Source organism: Nothobranchius furzeri, chromosome 8, assembly GCF_043380555.1.
Source record: "Nothobranchius furzeri strain GRZ-AD chromosome 8, NfurGRZ-RIMD1, whole genome shotgun sequence".
Lineage (NCBI taxonomy): Eukaryota > Metazoa > Chordata > Actinopteri > Cyprinodontiformes > Nothobranchiidae > Nothobranchius > Nothobranchius furzeri.
The window spans coordinates 42,201,284-42,218,370 of record NC_091748.1 but is presented as its reverse complement, the minus strand read 5'-3'; the positions used below and the strand labels follow the sequence as shown (position 1 = coordinate 42,218,370).

The window sequence follows — 17,087 nt, the reverse complement described above, 5'->3', positions numbered from 1 at the left end:
TGGGAATAACTGAGGTGGGTTTGGTGTGTTTATGTGAACAGGACCAGAAGCAGACCGAGTCCATCCAGGTCCTCCAGAGCCAGCTGGAGAATGTCACTACACTGATGCTCAATCTCACAGCTACCGTGAGCCAGCTGCAGCGAGAGGTAACACACCTGTCATTTTTACATTTTAATTCTGCCTCATTGCTTCAGGAGCCAGCACTAATCATCATGTTTGGGGTGAACTATACTTTTCCTTTAGTGAGATTCTAAAGCCTCTTTGGGCATGTAAAATAGTTTCAGTTAAGTTAAAGGTGTTTGAACTGATCTCTGCTAATTCTATCTTTAAGGCTCACCTGTAGGCTGCAAACACACATTTATATTGTGCAGAGGCAAAACAGAGAACAGATGTATATTTTTTCACGAAGCAGCAGAAGGAAGACGTATTGGTAAAAGTCTGCAACCAGCAAATTAATGCATATTTAAAATCCTATAAATGATAGACAAACAGTCAAATGTGTTCGATGCACAAACTGATGCACAGATAAGACGTTAGAACAACTTTCACTGCTGATGCAACTTATGCATGCGTCTTTATGCAGCAGTATTTAGAAATGGAGACAAAAAAATCATTTTCCTGGTCTGTAAATTATAAAAGCACTAAGTCACACCAGAAATAATAAACCAGTGCTGTGCTTATGTCCAGAATCAATGTTTTCAACTTAAGTGTTAGTTATTGTCACGTTGTGATAAGTGAAATTGTCTGAAATCGTTAAAGAGCAAGTCACCCCATTCCAGAGTCCAACTCCAATCCCACTTCCTGTTTTAAAAATGCTACAAATGCCTGGCAGACCGAGAAGGAGGAGCCACTAACAAATTCACAAACAAACAGGCTCACAACGACATTGTGACATCATAATGTACCAGCTAACAAACAGTTTGAGACAGAATATTTCAAATTTGAACTAAGATGCACTAAAGTGCTAAATTATTTACTACACATTCCTACAGTACAATTAGACACGCATAGTTTATCAGCAAAGAAAAGTTTATTTGGGGGCGATTTGCTATTTTTAAACAGGTCAGTGCTGTAGATGAATCGGAAAGAAAATCAGAATAGGTGTGTGTCTGTTTGGTTAAACATTTAAACATGCTTCAGATCATTTTACTGACTTTACCCATAAATAAATCAAGTTTTTAGACTCTTGCATGTCTGTCCTAGTCACAGTTTGCCCTCCTTAAAGCTCAGCCTGTGTCAGAGAAATCTGCCCAGAACCAATGTGATGCTTGGCTGTAGCAAACACAGTCGTGTGTTTTTCTCCTGTCCATCACCAGCAACGTCTTTACCACACCTGAGTCCATGTAGATGGAGGGGTCATGAGCTGCTATGGAATGTTTTGCTGGAGTATTCTGGAAAGATGTACAGATAAAGATTTAATCTATTACTCAACACACACACCACACAATTACAGGTGTTGCAGGGATTCCAACAAAGAGGGAAACACTGGAACAAGATGAACCTTTTGTTTAGTCTGAATTCATTTTCCTGACAAAAACAAAGGTCAATAATCAGAACTTTACAGTAAAAGTGTGCTCTGTGTAAACGAACCATCTTTCTAATAAGCGCTCCTCGATTCTGGCTCAAACTGGTTCCCAATGATGAACAAACCCAGCTGTTGTATCAGGGGTTAGAAATCTTCTGTATTTGTGGCCTGAGCAGATGAGAAATACTTAAAGATGTTTCAGTAACTTTCAGGACGTGGATAAATTCTTCTTCCTGTTGGGTTCAAGTGAAAATAAACAGTTTATTATCTTGAGGTAAACACTTGGCTCGGAGTTGTTTCTAAACTATCGGCTGCTGGCTTTGGTCACATTAAAGGCCAAACCCAGATATCCTTAAAACTAAATGTTATTTGTCTGTTTGTGTTTGGTCGAACTTTACTCGAGCCACTTTGAGATGTTTATGAATGACGACTGCACGTGGAATGAAAGCTGCAGTTTCCCAGAAAGGAATTTCTATTAAAATTCGGCACCATCCCCCAAAATGCATCAATGTGACTTTAACTAAGAGAGACGTGGGTTCTGTCCTCACCACGAACATTTGTTCAATGTCCAGGCTGTTGGCACACAGCCTTTGTGTTACTTTTCATGATAATAGCATAAGAATGTAAGATGATGTAGAACAGTCGTGGCCAGATGTCTCACCAGAGTTTTCCTTTGCAGGTCACCGACCGTCAGAGCCACCTGCTGGTCGCTCTGGTTCTGTGTCTGTTTCTGGGCCTCCTGCTGTGTCTGCAGTGCTGCCGCGGCTCGCCGCCCGGCCCCAGCACTGGCACTGTTGCCCTCCCCAAGAGCAACCACTACCCCAGCCCCAAGAGGTTAGCCACTCCCTCTTTAACACACACACACACACAGAATGGGGTGTTTTGTGTGTGTGTGGGCGTAATGTTTGAGTCTAGGTCAGCTGTTCTCATTTTCAAATATGCACATTTTTATGCACTTCTTGGAAAGTTCTAGAATCCATCCATGCTTTCTTTGCTTGCCACTGAGGGCATGGTGAGAAGAACAGCCTGTCACTCGTGTTTTGTTCTCATCAGATGCTTCTCCTCCTATGATGACATGAGCCTAAAGCGCAGGGTGACCTGCCCACTCGTCCGCTCCAAGTCATTTCAGCTCTCCTCTCCAGAACGTAAGAGATCCTCATTCTCACACACACACACACACACGCTATCCTCCTCCAGATTAACCTTCCTGTTTACTTCCATCTATGATCTCTCTGACATCCTGGTCATCACACAGAGAAGAGCTGTCATCTCTTTAAAGCGCTGCAGCTCTCGCACTGTAAACCTTTAGCTCCATAAAAGCCCCAGCCTAAAGCCACACACGGTCACAGCGGGTGGCTGGTGTGGTCAACGGAAGAGTGGAGACTATGGAAACCTAAAACTCTCCCTGCTGCCCATGATCCCTCAGCTGTGTGCGTGTGTGAGAAGGCTTTTGCCCTTGAGGCTGAGCGGCTGTCATTGCAAGCTTGTGTCCACATTTGAGCTTCGGAGGTGTAATAATGGATCCCAATGCTTCGTCTGCTCATGTTAAACATTTGCAAGTAGTGATCCGTACGGAACTAACTCCTGCTTTATTCAGGATTTCATTCTAATGTTGGAAATATGCAATCATTCCTGCTTGCTGCTGTCCTTAATACAGTCAGAAGAAATAATTACAACTACTTGCAAAGTCACCTCATGCTGGTTACATGTATGTATTCCTGTTTGCCATCATTCCGTCATTAACCTGGCCCCTCTCTCCCCTCCCCAGTAGGTCCAGATGACTTGTACATTGTAGAGCCTCTAAGGTTTTCTCCAGAGAAAAAGGTACAGTGTGTGTCGGCCGTGACGGCTGCCTTCTTCACTGCTCTTTTCTTTGGTGTCAGTCAGTTGGTGCAGGGAGTCACTTCCTGTGCTCACGAGCAACCAGTTTAAATACCACTCCAATGTTTTAGACATCAGTCAACATGTTTTATGAGTAAATGCAGTCAGTTCTAGCTTCCTGCAGGAAACATAGCTTTTCCAAACTCTAACGTTCCATTTGGCTGAGATGAGTGTGTGTGCCATGAGTTTTTTGAACTGGTCTTTATGTCCCTGCATCATTCGTCCCGTCTGCTGTGGTGTTTGTAAATAAATCCTTCGTCTCTGTTGTGTTTTATCTGTAGAAAAAACGTGGCAAGACAAAGTCCCTGGACAAAGTTGAGACCCTTAAACCATTCGATCCGTCTGTGCTTTTCACAAATGAGGACCTGAAGTGTAATGGCTTCCACCCCAGCCTCCCGGCGCTCCCACCCCCACCTCCTTTACTGCCTCCCCCTCCTCCCCCACCGCCACCACTTCCATCAGTGGATCAGGTGTCGTCTTTGCCCTCTTGTTCTTCTAAAGAGGTTCCCTCAGAAACCAGTAGCTGCAGCTCCTCCACCCATTCTGAGGAATCGTACACAAGCCGCCTCCCTCCGCCCTCCCCCATCTACCCCTCCGCTGACATGTGCAATGGCCACGGCCTCTCCTTTCCCCTCGCCAAATCCCGCCAGGAGAAACGTTGGACGAAGCGACGGAAGTCTCGACAGACCGAGCTGCAGTTCCCTCATGAGCCTGGGGGTGGCGTTGGCTCTCTGCCCAGTCTGCAGGAACTGATGAAGGGAAACAAGGAGCTGAACGTCAGGACCATCGGGGTGACCGCTGTCCCCGGACACGCCTGAAACCTCTCACTTCACCTTCACACGACCTTTGGTTCTCTGGAAGGTAGCAGACTTATTTGGAGAAGAACTTCAAGCAATTTCCAAAGAACTACATTTCCCATGAGCCCCCTGAAGGTACCGTAGAACCTCAGTGGGTTTAGTTCAACACCATCCCGCCCCTGTCCACTCCTGTAAGAGAACTGTTTACAGTTATGTGCCTTTATTTCTGTTCTAGACACTCAAACCTTCACATATAAATACTATGATGGGGAACGACACGTCACCTTTATCTGAAAGTTTTTTTTTGTATTGTTTTTTTCCTGAATAAGCACATTGTTCCTAGACAGCAGAGCATCAGTGAACATGTTCCTCCCACACAGCACAGTGAGAAGACTTGCTGACGTTCCTTTAAGTATTAGCTGCTGTTTTGGATGAAAAGTGTCATTGTAGGAGAACCGCAGAGCACGACAAGTCTCTTCTGTCTTCTGTTTTCTTCTGTCTCATCTGTCCGGTTTGGCTGCAGGTTTGTTGGGGACCAGACTGATGGTTTTCATTGTGATGGTTTCTGTCTCTGTCAGTTAATTCCAAACCAGTGGCAGGAGCTGAATGAAGAAACTAACTGGGTGATGGCATCGACGAGTTTACTCTTTTAGTTTAGAATCTAGTTTAACCTCACAGGTGCAGCAGTCTGCAGGTCTTGTAAACTCGGTGTATCATTCTCCTTACTCTGTTATTTGGGCCGGGCCCAAAACCTTCATGCACACTTGTTCTTATTGGATTCAACATCTGTGATGACTATCAACAGGCCAGAGGCGAACCAGATTCTGTTTTTATTCCTGTGGCTGAGAACTGAGCCAGGACTCTTTATTTTTAAGATGTTGCTGGTTTGTTGTTTGTTAAAGAGAGTTGCTAAAGTGGGGACACATGGGTCCGGGGGTGTGTGTGTGTGTGTGTGTGTGTGTGTGGTTCCAGAGTAGAATGTTTACAATACTTTCACCTGCAGATGATTCTGACAGACCAGTTATATTTATCTATTTATTTATTTAAATCTAGCCTTTTTCTGATGATGGTACTGGTTTGCTGGTCTCCCAGTTCAACACGGTGACAGGAGATTGTTTACGTCAATAGATCTGACGCGTACAATCGCTCAACAACACACTTTTTCTCCTCGTTTTGTCTTTATGCCTCGGCCTGAAGCTCCAGCCATGACGTTTGATATCCAGCAGAAATAATTGAGTATTGATTTTAGAAGCCTTGGGTTTATTGGGAGCAGAGTGCTGCTGTGTCTGGAGCCGTCGGCGTAGTTGGATGGAGTTTTTCTGTCTCGTCTTTGCTTGTTTGCTCGTCTTCTGTGGATGACTTGTTGTAAGTCGCCCCGTTCAAAATGGTGATTCCAAACTCAGTGGGGTGTTCGTGTTTTGTTTTTACAAAATGAAAAGTAAACGATTTGTTTCTACATGTGGTTTCTGACAGGCTGAGTGTGGCTGCAGTTGTGAACACTGACAGAGACAGAACTTGGACAATGTTTCTCCTTTTGTTACTGTTTGATCCTACAGCTCTTCTGTGCTCCCCTCCACCCCCGGCCCTCGTTGCTCTGTGACTGTGAAGAAACCTTTGAATATGTCTGCTTGCATTAACCACTCCATGTTTAAGTAGGAGCATGAAATGCTTTCTTTTTTAACTCTACTCATCTTTGTATGTCCTCACTCTCACATTACACTCCACATGTCACTCGCTGTTGCTGTTTAATTCCATGTGTTCAACCCACTTTGAATGACACGGGGGGGGGGGGGGTGCAGAGGAGATGAATTATTATTGGTTAAAGGGAAAACGGGAATGACGAATCAGATTTGCAACACCATTAATGTGATCACGTTTATTCCACAAGCAGAGCAAACCTGTTTTTCTTTATTTCTCCTACTCTATTGGTGTGTGTGTGTGTGTGTGTGTGTGTGTGTGTGTGTGTGTGTGTGTGTGTGTGTGTGTGTGTGTGTGTGTGTGTGTGTGTGTGTGTGTGTGTGTGTGTGTGTGTGTGTGTGTGTGTGTGTGTGTGTGTGTGTGTGTCGATTAGGAGATTATTTCATATGTGTCGTGTGTGTTTGTGTAAGGAGAAAAACTACTTGGAACCTTTTTATTAAACCCATAACACGGGGAGGAAGCACTTGCAGATATTTGTACACACTCATTCTGCACTTTGTGTGACTCCTCGTGCCTTTTTTCTATGTGAAGTGTGATCGGTTCTTTTCTCTTCCTCCTTTCTGAGTCTGAAGAGCTGCACAGTATTTTTGACCAGGAGTGAGTTACTACAAAAACTGTAGTGCCATTAGAAACTGTGAATTCTTTCTAAATAAAACCTTTTTTTTGTTGTCTTTCACTTTGTGTCTGAATATTATTGCCTGGCCTCCAGTAAATTTTCTGTATACTAATAATAATGATTTATGTGAGGCTTTTCCAGGGAAAAGTGTGGTGTGAAAATTAAAGAAGACAAGTCTGTTGTGTTCTAAGAAACTTTCAGCTAAAAACAAAAAAACAAATCTAACCTGGGACTTTATTTTTTAATTAATTAATTTTAATTATTTTTTGAGAAAAGCAATTTTATTTGTATTTATATTAGTGGTGTGCATCTCTACTTGCCCCACGATTCGATCCGATTCCGATTATGCCTAAAGATTCGATTTGAGTCTGAAATGCATCAAAATTCTTCACCCATTTTTCATGACTTAATAAAAGCAGTAAAATAGTTTTCAATTTCTTTTTATTTCGACATCCCTGAAAAACAGAACATACAGTACATCTATTCACTATAGTGAGCAACAATTTTTAAAGTGTGCTGCCTATAATTACTTAAATAATATAAGAAATGTTTTCTGTAGAGCAGCTTTAAGATGGAATACAACTGAACTTAAAAATAGTAAACAAATACTGTGTTAAGTGATTCTTTCACATCCAGGATCCCAAAACCGAAATTAGCCCAGACATCCGATTTAAATGTAACGGGTACATCTTTGATTACTGGTAATGTTGGCCCCGTATCCCTGTCCGCCTTTTCTGGTTTAAATGGCGCTAGGGCAACGCAGTGCGCATGTCATTGCAACTTTGCCCCCTGAAGTAATTATAAAACCTCAAAACTTTATTGTCCTGCATAGACATAGGGAGAAAATCTCATTATGTCGCATTGCTGCATCGATGCGGAATCATGCACGGCTGAATCGCGATGCATCTTAGAATCGATCATTTTTCCCACCTCTAGTTTATATATATATATAAATACAAATAAAATTATATATATATGTGTGTGTATGTATATATGTCAAGGCGTTCCCTGGCCATGGAACATACTTGTTCAAGCGTGTCCTGGGTCTTCACTGGGTTCTCCTCCCAGTTGAACGTGCCCAGAAAAACTCACCAAGGAGACTCCCAGGAGGCATCCTACTCAGATGCCCAAGTCACCCCAACTGGCTCCTCTCGATGTGAAGGAGCAGTGGATTTACTCCGAGCCCCCTGATGAAGCCAACAGGACCACATCATCTGCAAAAATGAGAGGCCAAACAGAAAATCTATTCTGCCTTTTAGCTATGAAGTCACTGTTAAATATACATACAATTATTACTATCATCATCATTATATGTTTAATGTTCTATAAATTTTATTTGAATTCAACTTGAACAGGCTAACAGAAAAGCTTTCGGACTGTTTCACGGTTCCTCTACAGTTACCACAGCTTAACTCGGGCTCTTTGGACTTCTACAGCGGCTCTGAATAACTTTAATTAAAATTACTTTAAACCATCAGCAGATTCTATAAATATAGACAGGTGTACAATAGAGACTTTTCATTGAATATTTTCCACAACAGAATGACAGTAAAAGTAAGATTTCTAGATCTATTTAAGCTTGATTTTAATTAATTTTACATTACAATAAGCATCCTATTGCTGACTGCACTGTGCGTCTCACGGCAGTGATGCACCTTTGGCGCAAAATGCGGACCTTCGTGGAGAGCGTGTCCTATCGGGAGTGGCTGCGCTGGGCACGGACTGTGGACGGCTGATGTTGGAGGGAAAGATATTTTTTTAGAACTCGGAGATTTCGACTAATAAATGACCCGAAAAACTACCAGTGCTCACCGCCAAGAAAAAAGTATTAAAAAAAAGGTATGCCGAGAGGTCAGAGTTTGAAGTGGCGATGCACGTTGCTGCAAACCGAACCCACTTGAAGCACATTTTTCAGTCCAAATACTCAGACTTCGGTCCATATATTCAGACTTTCAGTCCATATATTCAGAATTTCAGTCCATATATTCATACTTCGGTCTATATATTCACACTTTCAGTCCAAATATTCAAACTTCGGTCCATATATTCACACTTTCAGTCCATATATTCACACTTTCAGTCCATATATTCACACTTTCAGTCCATATATTCACACTTTCAGTCCATATATTCATACTTCGGTCCAAATATTCACACTTTGGTCCATATATTCAGAAGTATTCTGGTATAAATATATAATGATTTCCTGAACGCCATGCCATAACATATATATATATATATATGTGTGTGTGTGTGTGTGTGTGTGTGTGTGTGTGTGTGTGTGTGTGTGTGTGTGTGTGTGTGTAAGATAAACAGGCTTAAATGTAAACAGGCTAATCCAGAGACAGACCGTTGACATCAATGTTAACCGAACAGTCGTTCATCCGAGCCACATGGTGGCGCTGTGGCTCAACGTGGTATGTGTTTCTCACCAAAGCGGCGCAGACTAATGTTATGTTTACGTCTGTCCGACAACATGGAGGACGACGTGGATGTTGACATCGAGGGAGACGATTTTGATTGTAATGTCCGGTAAGAATGCTGACTAACTCTGGGTAAACAGTGTGTCTGCGAACCACAGGAGCCATGTGTTACCGTTCAATTAGCTGGGAGAGGCTCTTTGACTATTAGCCTTAGCTTTGCTATCTGTTGTAGACCTGCTTCTTATCTTACTGATTATTTTTGTTGTTTTATCATTTGATTTTTCTGCTAGTTTGTTTAAAGCACCTTTGGTTTTGTATCTTCAAAGGTGCTACAACTTTAAAAAAAGACTTACCACTTCGAAGCTAGCTAGCTGTCTGTATGGCATGGAGTAGAGAGAGAGAGAGTTAGTGCGCGCGCGTGTGTGTGTGCGTTTCTTTGTTTATTTCACATCTGGAATTAATAGCTGCTTGTTTTCATGCTGTTTCAGTGAGATAGACGAAGGAGGTGTAATCCAGGATCAGTTCGTCCAGTCTGTGGGCAAAAGCAGCTCCTGGATCCTGGTATGAATTCTCACACAGCTGTTCAGGCAGATCGTGTGTGTGTGTGTGTGTGTGTGTGTGTGTGTGTTGGTCCTGGTCCTGATTCTGTGTGCTGTTTGAACAGCCCTGGGAACTGGACAGCTCCATCAGCCCTGAGAACAGAGAGGTGATAGAGAGGATGCTGCTGGAGGAACAGTATCCTTTCATCATTCCCCCAAAGGGTTCAGAGAGATTATTTTGATATAAAACAACTTTCTGCATTCTTCTGTTTGTTTTTGTGTTTGCACACACATTAATTAGGCACTTGTCTGTGTGAAGATGACACAGAAACCTCCTCCTCATCATCATATCATCAGCAGGCTGATGAGTCAGAAAGCTTCTGTGCCACTAAGTGGTGTTTTTTCAGCCTATTTATTTTTAAGTTGTTATCTCAACACTTAAAGGGGTAATAGAATATAAAGCTGCATTTACCTTGTTGATAAAGGAACCTTGGGGTGTCAAATGTGGCATACCAAAAAGTCAGTCATGTTTGACCTGCTCTCTGTGTAAATTAGTCATCTTAAAAAGGTGAAGGGGGGACGGTTGATTCTGATAAAAGTTGGTTGTAACAAGTAAACTATACACACCTGCTGCTTTGCATATTCCAACCCACTTTAGTGTCAGCAATACAACCTCTGGTCACGTTAATGCTAACCGCAGAACAACACTAGGCTGAGCTACTACTAACGTCTTTGATGGGGGGGGGGGGGGGGGGAATGCAAGAAGCTGGTTGAAGCACTCATGTTCCAGGATGTACTGGGACACTTAGTCTCCTCAACAAACCATCGCACCACAACCTACAGAGCAGTCGCTTGACTTAACACTAACTTCCTCCGCACGTCACCGCTTTACAACAGGCAAGATGGTCACTCAGCTGGACACTAACACCCCCCCCCACACACACACACACACACACACACCCTCACACACACATGCACACACACACACGCCCTCACACACGCACACAGAAAGAAAGCAAGGAGTTTAGTAATAGAAGAGCACGTCAAGCATCATGCAGAGGACATCCGGTGCTCCGACAGCCCATGGGACATCAAATGGAGAGGATAAAGTATGGCTGAAGTAAACTGGTCCTTAATACTTTAATTGGTGCAAAACAAACAGAACTTGTGTTTCGACAGCTTATGTCTTTTTCAGAGAACTCTGAAGTTTGTCTTGCACCAATTAAAGTATTAAGGACCAGTTTGCTCCAACGATACTTTATCCTCTACAAAGGAAAGAGTTTATAGCTCCAAGTGATGCGTAACCATTGGGGTAAAACAAACAGCAACTCATTTCATATTCATATCCTGACCAAGTGGGTGAGGTAAACCAGTCTTTTCATTGTAGCACAAATTCATGGGTTTGAATTTGGCCATTAATCAGGGCTCCTGGGCCATTGTGAGCCCCAGCAAAGTTTGTCAAGCTACACAGAGGCTCAAAGTAGTGGTTCCAGTTGTAAAGAAACAGTGTTCTACTGCCACTTTAAACAGGAAAGAAATGAGTGTAATACAAACAGGAAGTAACAAACTAAATCAAACAGGTGTTTGGAGTAGTAATAACAATAAACAGTAGAATAGAGAATGAAGTTCATTGTTACTGATTAATCAGTCTGATCCAGATAAAACACACTAAACATTTTTTCTTTTGAGTATAAAATAACTAAAGAAATGTTTACATTAACTAGGGTTCATTTTTTTCTCCCTTTTTGTTGTTACCTATAGCTTAAAATGTTTTAGTCAACAGCTCACATAAAGGAAAACATGGACTAAAGCAGATAGCAGACATCCTGAACTGTGACTTCAGATATTACCTCACAGGTAAGGCGGTTCCTGACAACATTCTGCACAGTGATTCTAACAAAAAGCCTAAAGTGAAGAAGTAAGTCTCTCTGCATTTCTCCTTATCTGTTCACTGATTCCTGAGTCTGTTGGTAAGTATTGATTCTCCTTTCTGTTGAACGATAAGGTCTCTATCCAAGAACTCAACCTCAATGTCCGCTTCATCGTCTCGCTGGTCAAAACAGGAAAAGGAGCGCTTTGAGGAAGGATTGGTGAGGTTTTTTTTTTTACTCAGCTGAGCTGAATGTCTGAAATTAAGATTATAATCTGCTGTTTTGTTGCAGGTTCAGATAATTTTTCAAGAAACTGATTTTCTCTTTTTTCTTTTATTTATTTTTGCAGGCCCAATTTGGTCGAAGGTGGACTAAAATTGCCAAGCTGGTGGGCACCCGTAGTGTTCTTCAGGTCAAGAGTTATGCCAGACAGCATTTCAAGCAAAAGGTGAACTGTCTTCGTTGCTTAGCTGGATGTGCAAACACATCTTTTATTTACTTTTCTTTTGTATTCCCACTTAAGGATAAACCCGAACCCAAAGCTGCTGCTTCGTCTGCAGGTCCTGACCTGCACTCACACCCTCCTCCGCCAGCCTCCGTCTGTGCTTCTGTTCTGTCCAACGCTGTTCGCATAGAGAGACTTTCTGACGATGAGGATGTAGACATCACTGATAACCAGAGTGAGGATGAAGGGAGAGTTGTCCAAACTGGATTCTGTGATTCAGAAGAGCCTAAAGAAGAACAAACAGAATCAGACCTGAGTGAGGGGGAGAACGTTCATGAGACAGAGGACCAACCCTGCCAGAGCTCTCTTCCTCTACAAAGTCCTCTGGGCTTTTCTGATTTAGTTTGCAATGATGAAGGTGACAAACTGAGGATAACTGAGAAGGCTATAGAGACAGAAACCCCTCCAGAGGAGACGGCTGAGGCAAACGAAGGTCAGAGTTCTCTGTGTGACATTCAGCTAGGTGAAGATGATCACACCTGCACAGGTGATCCACTATCAGTTTTTCTTTTTTGCTTATTGAATTATTATTTGTGTTCATCTGTAAAATAAAATGTATTGCCTCGTAGACTCTAATGATAAGATTGAAAATTACGAATCGGAAAAGGAGCTGGAGGAAGACTATGAAGACGAGGAAGAGGAGGAGCTCAAAGCCCCTGAGCGAGAAATTCAGATGGACACAGAGACGATCACTGAGGACGAGAAACAAGCCATCCCAGAGTTCTTTGAGGGACGACCGTCCAAAACCCCAGAAAGATATCTTAAGATTAGAAACTACATCCTGGATCAGTGGTACCACAAACACACACACCTACACTAAAGTCACAGAATGAGAAGTTATGAGACCAGCAAAGGAATAGCTCTGATGTTGTTGAACAAGCAGGTCCAGTTTGATGATTCCCAGTTGGGGAAGGAAGGATGGCTGGTAGTTTCCAGGTTGAGAACGGACTTCTACAGAAGTGACTTTTTATGTTTTGTGTCCATTAGGCTGAAAAATAAACCCAAGTACCTCAACAAGACCTCAGTCCGTCCTGGTCTGAAGAACTGTGGGGATGTCAACTGCATCGGGAGAATACACACCTACCTGGAGCTCATTGGGGCAATCAACTTCAACTGTGGTAACCCCCCCCCCCTCCCATGTTTACTCCTGTTGTTGTGTTTCCCTCTAACATTTGTTGATGTTTGAATCCTTGTAGAGCAAGCAGTGTATAATCGCCCCAAAGTGGTGGACCGCTCCAAACACAAGGAGGGCAAAGACGTGCTGGAAGCCTATCAGCTGGCTCAGAGACTCCAGAGTATGGTAGGAACACGCTAAAGCACCAAACCGTCACCACCAAGGTGTGGCAGACTCGAGCTAACGTTTGATGGTTTGTAGCGGACCAGGAGGAGGCGTGTGCGCGACATCTGGGGGAACTGGTGTGATGCTAAAGATTTGGAAGGACAGACATACGAGGTTTGGACTTTGAAACATGAAAAAACTTCCACCTGGCTGAATTGACAAGGGTCTTTCTGCTGATTGTATTTGTGCAATGTGTTTATTAGCATCTCGGTGCTAAGGAGCTCGCTTTGAGGAGGGAGGAGATGAGGAAGCACCCTAAACCCTGCAAGATGTCAAAATACAGATGGTGAGCAACGTAATGGAAGAAGTAATAAACTATGAATAAACATTACTGATGATTTACTCCTCTGTTAGGTCTTTAGATCCATTCCAGCTGATTCCCTGCAGGTCGTTTGAAGACGACGTACAGGTCAGCAGTCCTCACCGAGTTACCAGTTAGGCTGTTGTTTGTATGCGTTTGGTACGCTGTGATAAGATTGAAATACTTTTTTGTTTTCTGCTTCTCAGAGATCAAATCATTTTACAGGCTATGTGTTTGCAAAAATGCTCAAGGTTCACTTTAATACGTGTCGGCCAAAACGACCTAACATTTAGGTGTAAATCAGCAGGAAGTTGCAAATTTACCACAATCGTTTCGTCCTCATTGGTAAGCTGGGCTGGAAACCTGTTTCCTCCAGAGAGAGCCGCAGCCTCAGTGCCTTCGCTCGATCGCTGTTGTACGCAGGTTGGAGGGAGAGCGAGGGAGTGAAGCACATTGACTCCTACCTTTGGTGACCTTGCCAGGCTAAGACCACAAATCTAAAGGCAGGGGTAGGGCGGGTTTCCACAGCATCTGTCTGCATTCCTTCGTGGAGGAGTTTTCTTCTCGCAGCTCAAGGCTACCAGGGCACCAGAGTGAAGAATTGTTTTGGGGAAGGTAGAGATAATTTCCTCTCTGCCTTTCAGTTCTTAACTGATCTTCAGTCTCTCAGCAAATCCAATTATTGGGTTTAAAGTTGCCTGTACCGTGCAGTGACTTTCTCCAAGATCACATCCATTTTGTGCGCTAACTCTGGGATCGCAGCTTGGACCTCTAACTTGTGATTCCCCTTGAGCTGCGTCCCAGTCTGAGCAGTCTCCACACGGCTGAGACTTTCGGTGGGTACGGGTGGCACTCCAATCGCCCCTGAATTCCCAATTTTCCAAAATACCACAAATCATCCCATTCCAATTGGAAAAAAATCCAGTAAATATCAGGCCAATAATCCATATGTCTTCAACGTCCTCCACAGACAGCTGAGAAAGGCATATAATATTCCACTGCTTCCAGGAATCCAGAATATACCCCACTGGGTGCGATCCATCCGGACAAGCTGAGACCCCCACTCTGTTCTCACTGTTGAAAAAAAAATCTTGTCAATCCTGTTGAATGACCAGTCGACCAAATCCATGATTTAATAAAATATCGAGTTTACAGAAGGAATGCAGAGAAGCGCTCTGTAGACAGACAGGACAAGAGCCGTGAGAAAAGAGGAGCGTCTGCACTCTTCGGGTGGCAGAAGAAGGCTGTTTATAAATTGCATGAATGTGTGTTTCATAAAATCTATAATGAATCAAATATTTTGCACCAGGTTCTGCAGAATTAAAGAAATATTATGACAGATTCATGTTAATTTATATAAATACTTGTGTGTGATCTGTAGGAGCCGTTTCAGGTCGTTGTGTGTGCCGAGACTCTCCTCATCATGGACATGGTAGTTGCTGCACACAGCCTCATCCCATTGTTGTTTTGCTGTTTCACCCGTCACTCTATTACATTCATATGGTTTTATTTATTCTGCGCTGAATAAATGTCCTGTGATCCTGCATTAAGCACGCTCACGTGTCACGGGGGGAAATCATCGGCCTGCTGGGAGGAACATTCAGTGGGGAAGCTAAAGTACTGAAGGTAAAGAGATGTGGCAATCACAAGAGCTAACGAGTAGTGAAAACTGAATGAAAAGAGAAATGTGTGGAAACTAATTTAGGATTTTGTGTGTAGATCTGTGCTGCAGAGCCTTGCAACAGTGTGAGCACAGGTCTACAGTGTGAGATGGACCCGGTGTCTCAGACACAGGCATGTGACACGTTGGCGTCCCTGGGCCTCGGTGTAGTGGGCTGGTACCACTCACACCCGTCCTTCCAGCCGAACCCCTCGGTACGAGACATAAACACACAGGATCAGTTCCAGGTAGAGTAAGATGATAACTCACGCAGGGTTCTGCATGTGGACGTGTCTGATTCTCCGTATCCTGATTGATCCAGAGCTACTTTTCCCGAGGCGGAGCCCCCTTCATAGGGGTGATAGTGAGCCCGTATGACCCAGCCAACCCCTCCCCCCACTCCCAAATCACCTGCTTGCTGGTAAAAGAGAGCCAGGAGGCTTCCAGTCCCAACAGTACGTCGAACACACACACAGACGGAGACATGACGCAAATGTTCTAAACGGTTTAGATCAAGAGGCTTTAAAATCAAACCGACGGTGTACGTCAGTGATTTGTGTTCTTAGTCCCAGAGTCTCTGTCCTCCACAGAGCTGCCTTACAGATTCAGCTTTCTGACATCACAAGATGTCCCTGACTGGGATCAGACCATGAGGAGGGCTCAGTGGATTGTCCAGAAATACGCTCAGGCACCCGGGTGAGCGAGAGACGGGACCAGAACACGCATGATGCTGTGATCTTCATGCATTATGTAACTATTCTGGTGTGGTGTCTAAACGATAGTGTTGTTCTTCTTTCTGTTTGAGCAGGAGTGTCCAAATGGACAGATTATTTCGGAGAGAGTCAAATCTCACCTGTTTGGAGAAGGTCAGTTTGATGGCTTTACTGCACGTACAAAATATTTGCTTCTTTTTACTAGATGTACTTTTCTTTCTTTTCTAGATGTTAGCATCTTTGGCAAGATACACGGAGCCCCTTCCAGATGGGGAGGGAGACCTGTTTCTCACTCAGATCCAGGCCCTTTTCTTGACAGATTTCATTTCCAAGCAGCAATCCTCAGATTTAGAAGAAAGAAAACCTTTAGATATTTCATCAAAGACTGTGGAGTCAGAAGACGTCCCTTTTGATCAGCTGATCTGTCAGGACAGGCCCCAAGAAGAGGGAGGAGGAGTCGAGACAGACAGCTCCACCATATTGCATCTAGGTTCTGTTTTATCAACTGAGCATGACTATTTACTGTGAAAAGTTGTATAACTAACAAAACAGGTTCTGGTTAACATCTTATTATTAATATAACAATTTGCTCTGTAAATACACTGAGATTTAGCATCAGTATTATCCACTTTCTAATGTAGTTTTACGGTATGTGACATTTTATTCCATTTGTAATTTGTCATTCAACTCCCAGAAATCAACAGACTTGTCTGTGATTTTGGGTGTGTTGAAGTTGTTGTTTTGCCAAATTTGTGAAAACAATTTAGAAGTCGGGCAGTTTTCGGGTTTTAGGATCGGACATTAGAGTCGGGTGAAGGTGGTGTTCTACAAAGGGTACAGTATTTTATATCAGTTATGAGTCCTCAGAGTGACGGCAAACCAAGCCTGCTGGAGATAGAAAACATGTTATCAGTTCCTTTTCTAGCAATAAATTTCTATTTTTTATATTTTGAAGTTTGTTGTGTTTCTTTGCTACCAGGAGCATTTTTATCCCAAACTGCTGCATACATTAGTGTTCTATGTAAGGGGAGTGTGCTTGTAGTTTGTGAGGAAATTGAATGTAAAAATATGTAGTTGAATTTTACAGTCTGTAGTTTCCAGTTACAAACAAAAAAAGGTCACTGAGCAGGTGAGCAGATTAAAGCACAGAAACCAGTTAGCTGCATCTAAACTGGAGTCATTGGCTCAAATCTTTCATGAACAAATATAACAACCACCT

General features: G+C 43.1%; 2 protein-coding genes across 7 annotated transcripts in view; both read left to right on the top strand.

The window, feature by feature from the left end:
- Positions 1 to 4,438, top strand: part of suco (SUN domain containing ossification factor) — a 44,714-nt gene extending 40,276 nt beyond the window's left edge. For 3 of the 4 annotated variants that reach the window (XM_015971799.3, XM_015971798.3, XM_015971796.3), the window contains 5 exons: positions 42 to 146; positions 2,205 to 2,359; positions 2,579 to 2,670; positions 3,294 to 3,349; positions 3,688 to 4,438. In XM_015971799.3, coding sequence (XP_015827285.1) covers positions 42 to 146; positions 2,205 to 2,359; positions 2,579 to 2,670; positions 3,294 to 3,349; positions 3,688 to 4,224 — 945 coding nt within the window. In that variant the 3' untranslated portion in view covers positions 4,225 to 4,438. The remainder of the gene's footprint in view (positions 1 to 41; positions 147 to 2,204; positions 2,360 to 2,578; positions 2,671 to 3,293; positions 3,350 to 3,687) is intronic. The other variant, XM_070554058.1, reaches the window with a different exon arrangement.
- A 4,473-nt stretch (positions 4,439 to 8,911) lies between these two features.
- mysm1 (Myb-like, SWIRM and MPN domains 1) lies at positions 8,912 to 16,822 on the top strand. 3 transcript variants are annotated; one of them, XM_015971792.3, is made up of 20 exons: positions 8,918 to 9,049; positions 9,429 to 9,501; positions 9,605 to 9,675; positions 11,323 to 11,397; positions 11,485 to 11,569; positions 11,700 to 11,798; positions 11,874 to 12,342; positions 12,425 to 12,647; positions 12,843 to 12,973; positions 13,052 to 13,155; positions 13,231 to 13,308; positions 13,398 to 13,480; positions 13,549 to 13,603; positions 14,877 to 14,927; positions 15,047 to 15,121; positions 15,215 to 15,370; positions 15,478 to 15,610; positions 15,746 to 15,851; positions 15,964 to 16,021; positions 16,097 to 16,822. In XM_015971792.3, exons 1-20 carry the CDS (start codon positions 8,937 to 8,939, stop codon positions 16,394 to 16,396), a joined length of 2,538 nt encoding a protein of 845 aa, XP_015827278.1. In that variant the 5' UTR covers positions 8,918 to 8,936; the 3' UTR covers positions 16,397 to 16,822. The 3 variants fall into 3 exon arrangements, with proteins under 3 accessions (XP_015827280.1, XP_015827278.1, XP_015827277.1); XM_015971791.3 differs by having other exon boundaries at positions 15,215 to 15,403; XM_015971794.3 differs by lacking the exon at positions 9,605 to 9,675 and having other exon boundaries at positions 8,912 to 9,049; positions 11,241 to 11,336; positions 15,215 to 15,403.
- The last annotated feature ends 265 nt before the right edge of the window (positions 16,823 to 17,087 follow it).

Coding starts and splice junctions, on each gene's coding strand:
- mysm1 (XM_015971791.3), top strand. CDS start 8,937: ATGTGTTTCTCACCAAAGCGGCGCAGACTAATGTTATGTTTACGTCTG. Junction 12,343..12,424: donor AGATGATCACACCTGCACAG/GTGATCCACTAT, acceptor ATTGCCTCGTAG/ACTCTAATGATAAGATTGAA. Junction 15,852..15,963: donor AAATACGCTCAGGCACCCGG/GTGAGCGAGAGA, acceptor CTGTTTGAGCAG/GAGTGTCCAAATGGACAGAT.